This window comes from Erpetoichthys calabaricus, chromosome 3 (genome assembly GCF_900747795.2).
Source record: "Erpetoichthys calabaricus chromosome 3, fErpCal1.3, whole genome shotgun sequence".
Classification (NCBI taxonomy): Eukaryota; Metazoa; Chordata; class Cladistia; order Polypteriformes; family Polypteridae; genus Erpetoichthys; species Erpetoichthys calabaricus.
This window is the reverse complement of record NC_041396.2, coordinates 205566802-205585374: the sequence shown is the minus strand read 5'-3', so window position 1 is coordinate 205585374 and position 18573 is coordinate 205566802. Positions and strand designations below refer to the sequence as shown.

The 18573-nt window shown below is 34.5% G+C and overlaps 1 protein-coding gene across 1 annotated transcript in view; it reads right to left on the bottom strand.

Annotated features, from left to right (window-relative positions):
• The window catches only part of LOC114648592 (tubby-related protein 4-like), a 129821-nt gene that overhangs the window by 67824 nt on the left and 43424 nt on the right, over window positions 1-18573 (bottom strand). The window contains exons 3-5 of the mRNA XM_028797711.2: window positions 10356-10484; window positions 7433-7594; window positions 2906-3086 (exon numbers count right to left, since the gene is read on the bottom strand). Of these exons, the coding sequence (XP_028653544.1) occupies window positions 2906-3086; window positions 7433-7594; window positions 10356-10484 (472 nt within the window). The remainder of the gene's footprint in view (window positions 1-2905; window positions 3087-7432; window positions 7595-10355; window positions 10485-18573) is intronic.

Genomic DNA, 18573 nt, shown 5'->3' with positions numbered 1-18573 from the left:
GAGAAACGACACCATAGAAAAAGTGTCCACAACTTCATTACCAGTTCTGTTCATAATTTTTATGGACAGAATTTCTAGGTGCAGCGATGGAATGGAGGGTGTCCAGGTCAGTGACCTCAAGATGACATCTCTGCTTTTTGCGGATAATGTGGTCCTGTTAACTTCATCTAGCCATCATCTTTGACATGCACTGGGGTGGTTTGAAAAGTGTGAAGCAGCTGGAATGAGGCTCATTACCTCCAAGTATGAGGTTGTAGTTCACTGCTGGAAAAGGGTGGCGTACCCTCTTCAGGTGGGGGATGAGGTGCTGCTTCAAGCACAGGTGTTTAAGTATCTTGGGATCTTATTTACGAGTGAGGGAAGAAGGGAATAGGAGATCAACATGCACATTAGAGCAGCATCCACAGTTATACAGACATTTTAGGGTCAATCTATATCCCTAATCTCACCTATTGTCACGAGCTATGGATAATGACAAAAAGAACTGAGTGTCCTTCACAGGGCATCTGGGTTCTGCCTGCCAGATAGAATGGAAAGCACAGACATCCAGGAAGAGCTCAAAGTAGAGCCTCTGATCCTTTGCATCAAAAGCAGCCAGTTGAGGAAGTTCAAACACTGATTAGGATGCCTCTTGGTTGCCACCCTGGGAAGATGTTTCGGGCATGTCCAACCGAGAGAAAACCTTTGGGCAGACCCAGGAAAAACTGGAGAGAGTATATTTCTCATCTGGCCTGGGAACACTTTAGTACCCACCGGACAAATTAGAGGAGGTAGTATGGAAAAGGAATGTCTGGTCATTTTTGCTTAGACTGTTGCCCTTGTGACCTAGACCCAGTTAAGTGGCACATGATAAGTGGATGGATGGATAAACGCACCATCTACAAGTTATACAAATACAAGTAACACCTCCATAAAGAGATAAAAGTGGAAATAAAAAGTTTTTTTTTTCATTGTATTAAATGATTAGGTTTATTTAGGCAATCACATGCTGAAATTCTCTTGTCCCTAACAAAAAGGTTTTCTAGACATGACATTTGCTGGATTTCTTTTCAAAATGTGTTAATACAATGCTGTAGCATTGCCAGCCACTTTCATTTGAATATTAGAACAATCTAGATGGGAACAGGCCATTTAACCCAACAAAGCATGCCAGTCCAGTTTTAATCATTCCTCATAACTCATACGCTGCAGCCCTGGAATTAGCCAACCCAATCTTATCTGGACTCTTTCTAGTGCTTCTATGTCTATAGATGTCTCATCTATTTCAGATGAGATCTAACCAATACTTTATAAAGCTTAAGCATAACCTTGTTTAACTTATACTCTACACAACGTGCTATATAACCTAACATTCGGTTAGCCTTCTTAATGGCTTATGACTGTCTGGAAGTTGATAGTGACGAGTCCACTATGACTCCTAAATCCTTCTCATAAGGTATACTTTCTTTTTCAGACCTCCCAGTGTGTATTGAAACCTAACATTGTTACTTGCTATGTGTAATATTTTACATTTACTTGCATTAAATTTCTTCTGCCGCAAATTTGCTCAAGGTTGTGTGCAGTTTACGTCCATCTACTGTATATTGATTCAACAGATTATAGATTATTTGACTTTCTACCTAGCTTAGTATTATCTGCAAACTTAACCAGCTTATTATTTATATTTCTATCCAAATATATATATCATTTCTATCCAAATATATATCTAAAATACTTAAAGAATCTCTTTGGGTCATCTTTTGTCTGAGTTTGGATGGTAAATGAGCTTATGTTAAGTACAGAAGCCTTACATGTTCAATTAGAAAAAGAAGATAAACAAATTGCCGTTTACTGAAAACAGGCTTCTTAGTGTAACAGCAAAAGTTGTCCGTTTTACTTGTAAATGTGTTAGCCTTGTATCTTCTTGATAAACATCTCATGAACTCTTGATATATTTGTGGCTTTTCTAAAGGGTTATACTGTGTTTTTTATTTATGTTTAAATGTGTAATACAGTGTAAGTTTTGGTAAGAAACAAGTACAGTATAATTAAAATAAGTCAAATTTATAATTACACCTCAAGAATTACGAATGTCTACCTGATATACTGATAAAAAAAAACTGTATAAATATAGTAAATATATATTTTAACAAGAAAAAAAGCTGTAGTGCAATTAATGATCAAAAATGATTAAAACCTATAACTGCATGCATCATTTTCTGTTAGGTAAATGTTGAAAACTACTTTTTTTAAAAATCAAACACAAGTACATTACAGAAGAAATTAAACACATGGTAGCTAGAAATTATCAAGAGCATTTTATTTTCTTTAACGTCATGTGTATTATGGATAAATATTTTCTCTGTGTAGTTTACTAGTTAAAGAGTGTATATTTTAACAGAATTTTATTTACCTTAGTATTTTTGTGATCACTGAACAATAAGCCAACAAAATTTCCTTTGTTAATAAAAAATGAACAGGTAATAGCTGTGGTGTACAGTTTAAATATAAAATTGCCAAAGTTAACACTTTTAATATAGAAAATAAGGCTTGTCCGCATCTAGTCATTTAGAAACAGTATAAAAGTTTTTAATAAATAAATAAATAGAAATTGGTATTGAAATATGCTGATCCAGTAAAACATGATATCAGTGTTCAGTATCAGGCAAAAAAAAAAGCTTGATCAGAGCATCCATAATTAGAAAAGTATAACTGGTTAATATTTTACTACCTTGATGTTGCCTACAACAGCACATTTCCAGACAATCTACCTGGTATATTTCTTTATATATTAAATAAACACACGTATAAGTAATGGATATATCTGAGTAATGGATATATCTGTAAACAAACTATATTAGAAAAATATACTAATAAAGTGAAAATGAAAACAAAGAATTTCATTTCAAGTAAATTAAGGAGGTACCCTGAGGAGGAGAGTAGTCATCAGAATCTGTATCACTTTCACTGCTGTCCTCCACGAGAAAGCTAGGGTAGTTCCAGGACATGCTGATAATTCCATCAGATTCATGAAGAAGCACATGGGCAAGCATGCGTCCATGGCAGTCCATCACAATCACTTGACCATCTGCTGTCCCAAATAGCACCTGAAAAGAATAAAAGAATGACTGAAAATCAACTAAGTCTATCACAGGCTAGACTCACATATTCACTAACATTCTGGGCCAAGTAAGAATAATCAACCTAACAAATATCTTACTTACAGTGATAATCTGTAAAATGCAAATCAACTGGAGCAGAAATAGCACATACCATTACACCATGTACTACCAAAGTGAAATTTTCCATAAGATAATACACAAAAACAAGCTATGTATGTGTAGTAGAGCAGTACTGGCAAAATATTCATAGAAACAAAAATACTTATTCAAGCAATACACAACTGTCCCAATCAGGGGTTGATCTCATTAATGGCGCTTCATAATATTTAAAAAAGAGGGTAAAATTAGTCCAGCTGTTTTATGACTCACATTGTTTTAGTAAAAGTGACAAAGAAAAAAAAACCTGAAAACTCTTGGTGCCCTAGTTATTTCAGTTGGATACAAAATTATTATGAACTCATTTGAAATGTTATTGCAATGCTTTTCACACAACAATGAAAACAAAGTACACAGCCAGCATGAATATGATATAGGGAAGTGAGCACATGTGAAGTGGGAGACAGTTGATCAATTGAGCCACAGTGGACAGTAGAACACACGTAAAGTTTTCGGACATTGCAGACTGATAATGAATGCAAATGCAAGAATAAATGGTGGTCTTTCTTTGTGAGAATTGAAGGAGCGAAGCAACTTGTTACTTAGCCATAAATGAGGCACCTTTTGGAATTATTTGATTACAGCTATACTGAAACAGTAGCACATGTTTTGAATTCCTTACACACAATCACACATACTGAATCACATACATGTATTTGATGGCAGATGCGTACACATGCAAAGAAAACCAACAGTGTCTGTCGTTTCTGTGAAAACTTTACAAGTGAGCTGCATTTACTTGTCTATTACTCAGTCCAAAATGAGCCATCTTGCATTTTTTCCTTTCCCCATTTAAATCTGTGTGATCTGTACACTATGTATACTGACAGCTTTGCTGGTGTATCAGATACTTGGCATATTTTGACTGCATCATGTGTTATAAGTAAGAGCAGGCATACTCATTGATGAGCAGTTGTTGAAATGCTGATGCCCTTTCATGCAATGAAATTCAAAAGAATGTGACAAGTCTGGAATTAATTTTTTTTTCTGCTCAAGTTACAAATATATATACAAGATACTACTGCCTAACTGCAGAAAGATCACACTCGATTGCCAGAGAAAGACCAACTGACCCATGATGTGATCTGTGAGCCTTTCACAGGCAATATGAGAAAGTTCACATTACTTTCCAAGGTGCTAGAAGTGGGCATTTCCCACTCTGTACTTAAGAGTAGTGGTATATGGGACATTTCACTTTTGATGAGTGTTCACATTTCAAGGAGCGACCCCAAATTTTATTTCATGAAACCCCATGACTCCACCCTTCTACTCAGATCAAGATAATCCTGATTTTTTGGATCACAGGTATCCAAATCCAACTAAAAATTGTGAAGAGCACATTCTGAAAGCTTGATCCACTTCAAAACCAAGACTGGATTATAGGATCTAATCTGATTTCAGAATCTTTTATTTCTTTTAAATAATAATTTCAAGATTTGATTCAATCCGATAGATAACTCCAATTAGATTAATTCTGAACAAGAGGGCCCTGGTGATAAGCCTTGATGGTACAACAGCTTTTTTTTATGCTGCAGTCTAGTATATAAAAAATACTATGGCACAGTAGGTTTTATGATTTTCAAAAGCAAAACAAGCAGCATTTATTAATTAAATGGTCCAGGTCAAACGAAAAGTTTTAGATAATTTTAATATTTGTACAAAACATGTTGCTTAACATAAAACACAGGACACATTCTTACTTTAAGGAGACAATTCATTCCTGTCCATACAGAAAAAAAAACTTTTCAGCTGTAGTGTAGTGTCCAGTGTCTCTGGGTGAAACATGTGTGACGGATGTTGGCCGGCACCACTACCCAGTCAGGATGCCTCCGTAATAGAAAGACAGGGGAAGATGGCTTTTGAAGGTCGGGCCGGGTAAAGGTCTTGGCCACCATCCGTCACACATCTCTGAGAAACAGAAAATGCAATAGTTGCTCATTTCTCTCCCTGAAGGCAATCTTCTAGTGATAACATCTAACTTGTTATCCAGCTACTGAATGTTACAAAAAAAAAAAAAGTCAGGCCATGATTTTCATAGTTTTTTTTCCTCACTTGGTCTGTTTCTTAGTTCTTGTTCTGATGTTTCAAATGGTTAGAAAATTGTAAGTAATATCCATGGAAACAGACTGCACAAACAATGTAAACAAAAAGATTATGTATACAAAGCAGGCAAGTCTAAAGGAAAAAAAAAAAGTTACACGTAACTACTGTCTACTCACATTATCACAGCGCAAGTTTATACAATTCATTCTTTTTAAAATTGTAGTAATCAATAATTTTCTTTGTAGACAGCACAAGGCACCTCATAAACAGCACCATATGAAGTCTTTTTCCTCTTACCCACTTCAACAGCTGAGCTATGAAAAATCTTCAGAGGTCCTCCACCATTTTCACCTTTCTTTTTAATTTAATAAATAAACTGATGTTTTATTAACATTTATTTTTCTTTCATGATGCCTTCTTAAGTGCACTATGTAAGACATTCTTACAGCTCTAATCCTCTAAAAGTAAATCTCCTGATTAGGAAATGTTATAATAATTATCCCTATTAGACTGATGGCATTTACCAGACAACACTACCTTTGTTTTTACTTTTCTATTTTAATCTTAGTCTCAACCAAGGTTATTATAGTTAACGAAAACTAAAATCAAAACTAAACTGCTCATTACGGGTTTACTGTCCTTTATGTTGAGCTATTCAAGTCTCACCACCCCTAACCTTGACACTACATGCTTGTTATTCTTTGTATCACTCAATACAGCTAGGTGGGGTCTGCACACTGATTCAAGTCTAAGAGCGCTGTTCTTCCTAAGCCCCGTGATTTTCATGAGAAAATATTTTTAAAAAGTTGTGTAAAATTTTTCATATTCAGTATCTAGTTTTGATTATGCTTGTTGTTGTCAGACAAAAACAAAACCAGATAGTAAACCATGTAGTGTTGTGAGCTTTCACTTACATTAAACACGTATCCAAATCTGTTAAGTGTACAGTTCTGTCTGATTGTGACATAAAACTAAACTCCGTAGGAGCTCCATGCCATAATTACTAAAACTAAAACTAATAGATATAAAAATAAAATAGAAATGCCTTTGTGAAATAAAAACTAAACTAAAACTAAAAATACAAGATGAAGGAAAACTAAAACTAAACTGAATTTCCAAGTAAGATCAGAAAAAAATATAGAAATAAAAACTAATATAAAAAGGCAAAACTATAATAACCTTGGTCTCAACTAGGTGTAGATAGATAACTGATTATACAATAATATACACAGGTTTAACAGGGGCATGGGATAATCATGTATTTACTATTTAATTCTTATGTGTCTTTTTCTTTTTAAAGATATAAGAGTGTTGGATGAGCAAGAGAAAATGTAATGAGAAGTTTCTTACTGAGCATTGAATTTTGAATTTTGAGTCCGTGTTTGTAATTACATTGTAACAACACAACGTATAACTGCCTGTGAGTGAATATCATTTCTTTCTCTCTATATGAACTGTGTCTGACAATAACATTCACACAAATGAGAAATGATTGAACCGTGTGCGCGACTTTTCCAAATCTCTTTGCATAAAACCTTGTCTCGCGGGGCTTGAAATTTTCTCTTACGGGATTTAAATTTCACCAAACAACAAATCTTTTAATTCTCGTGGATATGCCTCTTCATTGGGAAGAAACACTACTTTTCCCTGATGGCAACACGAATTAGACGATTTACAAGTCTCCGAATTAAAGTTCAAATCCGAACAATATATTCAATCTCTTTTCTCTGTTCCGTTATTTCACCGAGTAATAATTTCCGTTTGTTTGCACTAATGCAATCTTTACTATCATTTTTTTGAGACATTCGAATTTTAGTACTTTCATTATCTCTAACCTGCTCTGCATGTTTATTGCTCCATTTTTGAATTCCTTACGACGTTCTACTTTGTCATCTATTCTTTGTCTTTTATTTCCGGCCCCGGTTGTGGTTAAATCTCTTGGCACAAAGTCTCGTCTTGCGGGACGTGGAAGTATCTCTCTGAAAAAGTCACGTCACGTCCCAGGCTAAAAAGTCTTGCCTCATACCAGGATTTTTTCATTATAATAGAGAGATGTGAAAAACAGCTACATATAAATGGTCCCTGTAACAGTCTAATAATGAAATATTAACCTGCTGATAATGAAAAAGTACCTGCTGATCATCCGGTGTCCATATTCCACATGTAATTTGACTTTCCAAATTTATTTCAGAGGACCAGTGCCTTTGTCCACTCACTGATCCAACCAAGACAAATCCATCCCGGTAAGAGATTAAAGCCTGAGTTCCATCGTGACTCCAAGTAAAGTCACTTACCTTTAAAAGTGATAATGGAAAATTATCAGAACAGTTTGAATAGATCATATAAACCAGTATCTTTAATTAGATGACTACAAGCAGAAATTGTCACAAAAACAGAAGGTAAATTCAGTTATTTATAGCACATGTTGAATTTTTAGTATATACATTTGAACAGAACATTTTAAATACACAGAAAGAATGGAGCTCCACATTAAAAGAGATATGAGCCGCTAGAATTTTCCACCATTTATCGATAGGATTAACCCAACCAATCTTAAATTTATTTAATTTCTTTTTGTCTCTAAAAGATTATGCCCAACTTATGGTATTTCAGAAGAACACAGGGCACCGTTCACTATTTGCATTGTTTTATATCTGAAAAATTCAAAATGCTGTCTAAACCTCATATAAATATTATATAATTGGTTGGTGAAGATGTGAACACAAGTATGTTCTCTACTAAATTTTAATGGATAAATACACAGAGATTAAAAAAAAATAGAAAAGGGACAAATGTACATAATACAGCTTGGGGAAAAAACACTTTTCTTGCAAAGCTGTTACTTTATTGAGGCAGAACCAAACAGACATGAGAACTTGGCAATATTGCTATGAGACTTGAAGTCTGTCCTAGGATTTAATTTCAAAAGACCGACAACTGTTAGTTTGTTATACCTTTTGAATATATATCATTTTAATCATTATTCTTAGGAAAACTTTTCAGTGCTAATATATATACTCACTTACTTAAAAACGTGTAATATATCTCATGAATGTGTAAAATGGCTAAAAGAAAATAATTACTGCTTTTCCTGAGCAAAACCTATCTACAGTTTGATTCTGGTAAATTAATGATTCAGCGAGCCTTTGCACCATAAGCCTATCAGAAATGGGAATTCACTACACTGACTTATTTTTTTATATTTTTTGTTATTATTTGGTTATTTTGTATTATTTGATTACCTTTGACTTGCTTATTCTATTGATAATAAACAGCTAAGGTAGAATCAAAACAATGACAGTTTCAGATTATAAAAATATTTTATGTGTTATTAACATTATAATGTACAATAGGGCTGTCAGATTGAATGTAACTATCTTCTTATATAATACGCTACCGTGGCTATTCGTTTGTCTGTCCAGGATTTTAAATCACCTGTAGCTCGCAGACTGTTTCACCTATTGACCTAAAATTTAGTACACATATACTATGTGACGTCTACTATCTGCTTTCGGGGTGATGATTTTTATGACTTTTTATTTTTATTATATTTTATTGTAGAATCAACTCTCGGCAGCGCACAGCAGGGCAGCGCATGTGTATGTGCACCGTTCTCATTCCCTACCACCTTCGCGGTCACTTCCCCTACCTCTTCATATCTTAAATCATTCTTGAGGCAGATTGAAGACTTAAGTGCCAGCTTAAGTGAAAAATTAAGAAAAACGTACTAAGTAACACAAAAACTAACTTAATCAGTTTTAATGTGAAAAGATGCCAACGGAAGAAGAGAAGAAGCGGTCCACTAGAGCGGAGAAAACAAGAGTTGCTCAGGAAGCAGCAAGAGAATCAACCTCTGAGCAAATGAATGCTAAATGTACAGAGAAAAAGAGTACGGAAACTATAAGTCAAGTGTATTCACTGCACGTTATCATGCAGTACGCAGTCTTGCTCAAAGGCAAAACCTTACATTCAATTGTAAAAGAATGGTTGTTTGTTTTACCTCTCATTAATTTTGGCATCATGTTCCTCCTGTAGTATTTTGTTGAAATCTTTTTACATATCCATCCATCAGCATTTCATAATTTGAATAATAGCTTAATACCTTCATTAGTAAAAACACAGCAAGACCCTTTCACAACACAGTATGGGGCAGCTTTTTTCGATGCCACTGTTATGCTTTTTGATCAAATGGTGCACTAACAGCAAAATTTTCAAAATATCTCCAGTACACTAAAACTATTGCTCTGCTTTTGATCCTGTTCCGATTTACTCTTAAACCAGAAATATCTAAATTACTGTTGTTTCATGCTAAGATAGTCTAATTAATGAAAATGGAAAATAAGCATAGTTCTGATTTTAAGTTTTTTTATTATAAAGCTTTAAAATCACCATTTTAAACAGCATGCTCAATTGTGAGCAATGCACATTCAGCTAACTTGGCCAAGATGCAGCATCACATTCTGTCTAATGTAGCCGATGGCTTGACACATACTGCCTAAAGCAGTGAGGCATTATCCAAATATCAAGGTATTACATTTTTGCTGCATCTTTAAAAGGGAGAGGGGGGTTGCAAGATCCCATTTAGTTTAATCTCATATTTTATACCTTGACTCTCGCCTCACATCCACAACAATCATCCAGTGCTCCCTGCTGCAAACTCACCAACTTGGATCCAAAATGCCCTATCTACCTTGAGCCAACTGCTTTTTTTTAAACTAACTAAGTCTATGCTTCTTTTAACCATTTTAAATATTGCTCTATAGTCTGCTAACTTAAAAGTAAAATGATGCAACATTGTTTGCACTTGGCTAGCCAAGTAAAGATGATGTACAACTCCAGGAGAGAACAAAAGCCAAGAAGTATTATCTACCTCTAAATTTCAGTTTTTAGTGTCTTCTTGGCAAACTATTCTTAAGTCTTTAAAGTTTTGGGACTGGAAAGACAATATTATATTATACAACCTACTCATTACAAAAATAATAGTGAATTATTAATTTAAGTATACTTTCTCAACTTGCAGAATATAACTAATACTCCTTTAATATATTACTTTACCTGAGCCCCTCGGTCATTGACAAGTTCCACTGACCACCTGCCCTCATACTGAATCCAGACAAATATTCCACCATCAGCATCACATGTGGCTAGTTTTTGAAAGGGCTCGTTCCATCTCACCAAAACAACCTAAAATAAAGAACATATTTGTTCAGAGAAGAAGATAAAATAGAAAATAAATCATATTTCCAAATCAAAACAAAAACAAGCACCATAATCAGGTGACTTGTAAAGCATACATAAATTACCTTTATCACTCCTAACAGAGTGGAAAACACAGCTTTCATTTTTATGTGTTTTTATTCACAAAACAAGTACTTTTGTTTCATGCATTAAAATTAATAATTTGCTTTGATTTTAAGTCAAACCATCAAAATAGTGAAGTGGGGTTCTTAATCCTTTTGCAGACAGAAAAAAAAGTAAGGATGGTAGAAAAGCCTGAAGGTGAAAGAAGGCACGAGTAAAAAGAACAAAAATATGTTGGTTGCACAGAAATATGAATGATGTTGAGATTTGTTACTGGATTCCAGTTAACGTTGTAGATAAATAAAATTTTACATTTTTGAATGATAACTGGTACACAAGTTCAAGGCCTGAAAATAAGTTTTCATTTGCCCTCTTTGGTAAGCAGTGTAATAAAAGTCTGTAAGAAAGCCTTCATTTTTAGAGAAGCTATAGTAATCACCTTATTTTCACTTAACACATAGAATGCTTTTCAAATGGGAAGAGAACCTGTGCTGCGAGATGTTGAATAATGTGGCTTATGGATAATTAAGAGGACCATGGTACCATTCCGCCATAAATTAAGTTGTTAGCTTCTATGGAATTTAGATAGGCTGGGATGACTGGTCTTAAGTGTGAAGCACAGATTTGAGCATAACATTTTTACAACTGAAGTCTAAGTCTGCTATGCCAGATCAAAGACCTGAGCTTAGAACAATGTTAACAACATTCATGTATATTGTAAAAGACTACTAAAGGTGTATGGCATGAAGAAGAGTGTTCAGCCTTGGAAATGTCAGCTACAATATCCACTTTGATAACAGATAAATAAGGTAGAGCCCATAGTAGACCAGTCGGTGAAATGATGAGGGCAAGAGAATTGTGGAGTTTGGTGGTGTGATGTTAATGTTTGTGTTACGTTTGAATCTGGTAGTGCAAAAAGCAAAATATACTTTTGGTAAGGAGAGTTGTTTGAGATATGTTGAAAAATGCAAAGTCAAACTCCAGAAAACGATCACAAAACTTTCAATTTCATATCACACACAGTATCTTTTAGTAAAAGTCATGAACAAAAGTGAAGGGGATATATATAACGAGAGGCTGGAAGCTAAAGAATGTGAAAAATATAATTAATGAGGTATTGATAGAGAGAGGTAACTGAGGAGAAAAGGAGATCCGATAAGGAGTGACAGAAAATAAAAGCAGAAGGCAACAAGGGGATTTATAAGTAAGTAAGAGTGAAATGTTAAAAAAAACAATTGGGAAACAGCAAGAAACGAAGAAACAGGAGTTTGTAAGTGATCTGAAAAATTAGGAAAGAAAAAGAAAAATGAATGTGTTTAAGACCACAAAGGAGATGGGAAAAGACAGGATGCAGAAGCAATGGGTGATAAAATGGTTGATCCAGTATGCCAGATGAAATTTCTCTTGTGGTAAGCATAAACAAAGTTTTGGCATTATTCTAAATATTAAAGAAAAATATGTTAAAATGTGTTTTACATTTAAATGTGTTACCACAAGACATATAAAGCTGTACATGAAAACTAAACTAAAATAAATATGCAATAAGTGAACCTATTCCTTTAAAGACATCAGGCAGTGTGATGTCCAGTGTGGCCTGATCTATGAGTCAATGTTGGCTCTGGCCCCCTGCAACTCTGCATTTGTTTAAGTGGGTTTGACAATGTATTTATGTTTAAAGCTGACGACATGAACAAGAACGAGGAAAAAGCATTTTCTTGTTCTGTGTTTTCTCAGCAAGGTCATGAATGAGTAAAAAAGAAGCTACTCTTATTAGTTCAAGCTAAATATGTGAACAGCTGCTATCGAATCAATGTGAGTAGTAGAGCATTAGCAAGTGTTCAGGCAAATAAGAGGTGCACAATTAACCATTAATGCATTTTTTATTTGTTAAAAAATAAATTTCACTCTGAAAGTATATACAAATACATTATATTTGTTCATACCAAAACTTTCAGAAATTTCAATTAAAATGTTATATGGATTTCTGGCTGTATCACACATTCCCTGAATGTAGAAGATGTGCATTTCTTGAGGATGCTTTAGGTAGTAGTGTGATTAATAGTAACAGGATTAGGATATACAGTGGCATGCAAATGTTTGGGCACTCTTGCTTAAAGGGTCTGCTTTTGTTAATAGTTAAGTGAGCAGAAGATTAATAGATCACCAAAAGGCATAAAGTTAAAGATGACAATTCTTGAATATTTTAAGTAAGATTACATTTTTATTTCCATCATTCACAAGTACAAAATACAAAAAATTTTTTTTAAAAATAAATACAATTTCATCCCCACAATAATTTACAGTAATTCTGCAAACGTTCTTGGGCTGTCTTGAATGCACTTCTATTTTGATACCTATCCCTAAGATTTTTAGGTCAGAGGACTGTGAGGGCCATGGCAAAACCACTAGCTTGGGCCTGTTAAGGTATTCCATTGTAGATTTTAAGGTGTGTTTCAGATTATTATCTTGTTATAGGACCCATCCACTTTTTAACTTCAACTTTTTTTTTTTTTTTTTTTTAAACAGGTGGTATTATGTTTGCTTCCAGAATTTGCTGGCATTTATTTTAATCCATTTCTTCCCTCTACCAATGACATGGTTCCTGTGCCACTGTCTGCAATTTAAGCCCAAAGCATGATCAATCCACCCCATGCATAATAGTTTTATTTCTCCAGACACACTTTGCACATTGTGGCCAAAAAGTTCTATTCTGACTTCATCAGTCCACAGGACTTGTTTCCAAAATGCATCAGGCTTGTTTAGATGTTCATTTGCAAACTTCAGGCACTAAACTTTGTTCATGCAGAAAAGATGTTTTTCTCCTGACTGTACCATGAAGGTCATATTTGTTCAGGTGTTGCTGCACAGTAGAACAATACACCATCACTCCGGAGTCTGCTAAATCTTCCTGAAGGTCTTTTGCAATCAAATTGGGATTTTATTTGCCTTTCTACCAATCTAACAAGCAGTTCTTTCAGATAGTTTTCTTCGTCTTCCAGACCTTAACTTGGCCTCCACTGTTACTGTTAACTGCCATTTCTTAATAAACCTACAAATTGAGGAAACAGCTACCTGAAAACACTTTGCTATCTTCTTGTAGCCTTCTCCTGCTTTGTGAGCATCCATTCTTTTATTTTTCAGTGCTAGACAGCTGCTTAGAGGAAACCATGGCTGCTGACTGTTCATACAGGTTTGAGGAGTCAAGGAATGTATAATGCTTTGTAATTTGCATCACCTGGGGTGTCCTAACAATGACAGTGAACAAGCTAATGAGTTAGTTAAGGTCTGAGATGCAACTTTTCCATGGCACTCCTTTCCTTTTTGCACTGTACAATTGTACAAAAAAAAAAAACAAAAAAAAAAACAATACATTAATATTGCATAAAAAGCTGAAAGGAAATGTGTCATCTTTAACTTTATGCCTTTTCATGATCAGTTCATCTTCTGCTCACTTAACTATTCTCAGGAACAGACATTTTAAGCAAGGGCTTAAACTTTTGTATGCTGAAATTAACAGAGTTGATGAATGAGAAGAACAAATGGAATAATGATAATCATTTTGAGTAAAATATAGCTGAATCAGGTGATCCCACCAAATGAGTTTTTGCTTAGCTTGGTCGGATTTTCTGACTACCTACACTTGATGCAATTTCAGTATTACCTGGTTTCAATACAAGGGATTAACAACCATCTGTTTTTTTAAACTGTTTCCTGTCCAGTTGTTCCAGGGAGATATCAGGCAATAGATAAGAACCAGTTCTAGATGGTATGCCAGTCCATCACAGAGCCTACACTTGGTGATAACAGGCAAATTTAGTGATACCACTTAATCTAGTATACACAACCTGAGGAGTTGAAGACAGTGTACACCAACAAAGGGAGATCAAGCAAATGTCACAAAGAGAATGACCAGGTCCATAAACTAAATTTAATTGATCACTCTTTGATTTTTGTAATTTTAAAGATATGTCTTATTAGTCTATTTATTCATTCTATAGCACTATTAAAGGAATACTCCATCCAACAATTATATATTTTTTAATATATTACTTATCCCATGTAGTTAGTAGTGACGGTGGAGAAAAACATGAACAGGAAACACATTACCATGTTACTGAACTTCTGAACTGAAGATAGGGCTCTTGACCAAAAATGAGGAGGGGAGACAAATGTTAAAATTCAAAACTGCAATAAAATTGCACTGATTGGAATCTTGCTGTTTTTGCTGAGTTTATTATTGCTTTCACAAAGCTAACTTTCAACTCATACTTTTCTTATTCATGTACCCTCCCTACACAAAGCTTGACAAACTAAGCAGCAGCATATTGTGCTTTGTGCAAATGATTGAATAAAGTTTGCTCCAGATCATAGTTCTAATTTCATGCAACTTATTTCTCATTCATAAGCTGTAAACCATATCACAGCCTCACTGTTCTCCTTATTGCAAAACATCAGAGATTTAATTACTAATATTAATTATTACATACTATACTTTGTATAAAGTAAAACTCATTATGAAAACTGTGAGAGCTAAACAGTGTTTATAACTGCTTGTATCTCTCCTGAAATCAAACAAACATATACACACAAAATCACCAGCACAGGTTTGCTAAGTGAGAGCAGGCACATTGCACCAATCACAAAAGCTGGAAAACTCTGTTGTGCAGTACTGAAATTCTCCTCCCTTACAACATTAAACATTAACCAGCTATACCAGCAGTGCTCAGGTAAAATGAAAAATATTTGTCTACTCCAAGCTTTCAGATTATTATGAAATGTTAAGCAAAATTTATGAAGCTTTTATATTTTACTGAAATGCAGCAGTGCACTATGTTTAGCATATGAAAATATTTACAATTGGAAATGTGTCACCAGTGGCAAAGAATTATGTTTTAATAAAGTAAGGGGCTCTGGCTTCTGCTCGCTTCACTCCCTAACCCCTGGGCAGGTGCTACGTGCTAGCCACTTTGCGGATCTGCTGCTTGCATATGGGGAAGCAGATGTACAATTTAAACTGTTATTTTCATGGGAACTCTTACATATACATAACAGAACAAACTATTTTACATTATAGCGAGTAATTAACCATAGTAAAAAAATAGTAAAACGTAATAAATTGAAAGACAACTATGTTTCATGTTGTGTTAGAGGTATTCGTTGCGTTATACGTTTTTGTTCTGTATGGCTTTGAAATTAACACACAAATACCTTTTAAACTTACACTTTTACTGTAAAGCTTCAGTAAAAACAATTTTTTTAATTAACATTTTGTCAATATCGCATTGAATTTTGATTCCGTGTTTGGAGTTACATCATGGCAATACAACGTATAACTGCCTGTGAGTGAATATCGTTTCTTCCGCTCTAATAAATAAACCAACTTTTTTTAATGTTTGTCCCTGAGATTTGTTAATTGTCATAGCAAAAGCTATTCTAATAGGAAACTGTAAACGTTTTAATACAAATGGCATAATAAGATCTCCTTTGGTGTCTAATGTTATCCATGGAAGATGTACTATATTACCTTTCTTGTCGCCTTACATGTCAGAATTGTTCGACAGCATAGTCTATTGATACGCATTCAACCAATCTGCCATGTAGCCGATCAATAATTTTTGTGCTAGTTCATTTGACTTCATCGTTTCTCGGTGCTAGGATTGCCTGTGTACTCATTTCTCCTGTTGATAACTCTTCAGGATGAAATTCTTAAATAAGATTTCAACATTAAGTCTTCTTTTATTGGGAACTTAAAGTGAGGAAAGCATAAAAATTTATAAGAACTGACAGCACAGAAACTGTGTCTGACAAAATCATTCACACAAATGAGAGGTGAGAAGACCATGTGCGTGGTTGAAAATGGTTGTGAGGAAGGCGTGACTTGAAAAAATCTCTTGGCAATAGTCTTGTCTCGTGGGACTTGAAAAAATCTCTTGGCAATAGTCTCGTTTCAAGATTTTCTTTTATAATAGAGAGATGTTTTACATCACATAGTGTAGATACCTTGTCTATATCTACATTGATTTTTTGTTATTATTTTTTTGGTTATTTGTTTTTCTGGGGAATAAGGAGAAATATCTGGTATAGATGAGGGAAATACAGCATGTGGCATCTTGTAGGCATGTCTTTCACATTTTACTGACAACAAAGTACATCTAAATCATACTTAATAAAATATAAAAATTAAATACATGTTGTTTATTATTAATTTAGTCACACAAATAAATTTACTATACATTTTAAGTCTGTCACAACACACTTGTTTTTCATATGTATTGTCATTAAATCAATTATGTATGACTTTACAAAAATTACTACAAGAAATGGGTTACTAAATCCAATTAAATCCGCCACAAAGAATTATAGACCATGTCATTTGGTAGTGATCTAGTAATATACTACACAGAATTAAATGAAAACAACAAAGTGCTTAAATGAAACATGGCTAAAAATCTCATATCCTCAACTCCTGGTACTTTGTTACAAATCTACTTCACTTACATCACTGGACAAATTTACAAAATTTTACATAATCTGCAGCACTAACACTTCTAAGTTATTAAAAAAAACATGGAAGTCATTGGACTCTCAGAAAAAAAACCTTTACACACTGTCACAGTCCTCCTTGCTTATCAAGGCCCCCACTTAATAAAATAGGAAGATTATATGCTACATTACTAAGAGCAGCTGAAACTGAAACACATCTCCAAAGCCATAACAGCTGTTGGCAGAGCACATGAACTTTCATTTTTGGGTTCAGAAAAATCAGCAAAATACCAGTTACTTATGAGCCAGCACCTGAAAAAAAAAACTTGGAGACACTAATCCCTGTCCTGTCAATTAGATCATTAATATTCTTAATAGGTGTGGTTTAGAAGGTGGATGGATGGATGGGTGTCCAAATCTGAAGCAGGTATTTTGTGCTCTATGAAGGGCAGTTTAATTGGGAGTTGGAAAATTCCAGTCCTTTTATTTACAGCTCCTCTGAAGAGTAGGTACAAACGTACTCTGTCCATCTGGGCTAAAAAACTAATGGCAATGCAGTTATTGTTAGGACAATGCTGTCACTATACACTGACCATTGTTACAATATTATAAAGCAGCAACACTGACAGGAGAAGCATGGGCCTAAGCCTTTCAGAAAAGGTGTTTGTGGAATCAAGCCCCAAGCCAACTTCTCATGCAAGAGAGATTTATCTCTGCACTGTTCTAGGACTGTTTACTCAGTTGAAAGTCAGATTTTGGTGAATTATTGCTTGAAAGTTTAGACAATCAGATGTCATGCAAGGAGTGATTATTGTAAAGAGGACCATCTTTCATCCATTACTGGCATTAACTTGTTGGCTTTGAAGCATACACTGAGCTGGAGCAGCCTATGGCTGGAAGATGCCTGCATCTATTTTAGAGTCAGATGTTAAGTATAACTTGAAGGCATAAGTGCATCTCTGAGAAATCATTGGTCTCGGAATAGATTACATAAGGCTTATATTGTTAGTGGCCTCCACAGTCAGTATTAATAAGGTGGAGATAGGAGGGCCCAACTGTGTACTTCTAGGGTTGAAGATACATGGAGTCCCAACAGTACAGACCAAAAACTGTAATGTACAGCACGACCACGTCTCACAATAATGAAAAAAAACTAAACTGTTGCAACTAATTAGAAAGTATATGCAAAAGAGCAAATGAATGTCATCTTATAGTGGAGACCTCCTGTGCATAATCATGTTTTTTGGCTGCAGAAAAATCAAGAATTTTCTTTTAAATTTAGGCAACCTTTAAAGGGAATGCTGTCCAAACTGTCACAAAAATATCACTGAACTCCACCTAAACCAATGTAAAAACTAATTAATCAAGAACATTTTCTTACTAGCAACTTTAAATTGATTTATATTACATTTCATTCATTACCAGCAACAGCTTATCCAGAATAGGCTCACAGTGTACAACACTACAAAGTACCGTACACATATACTCA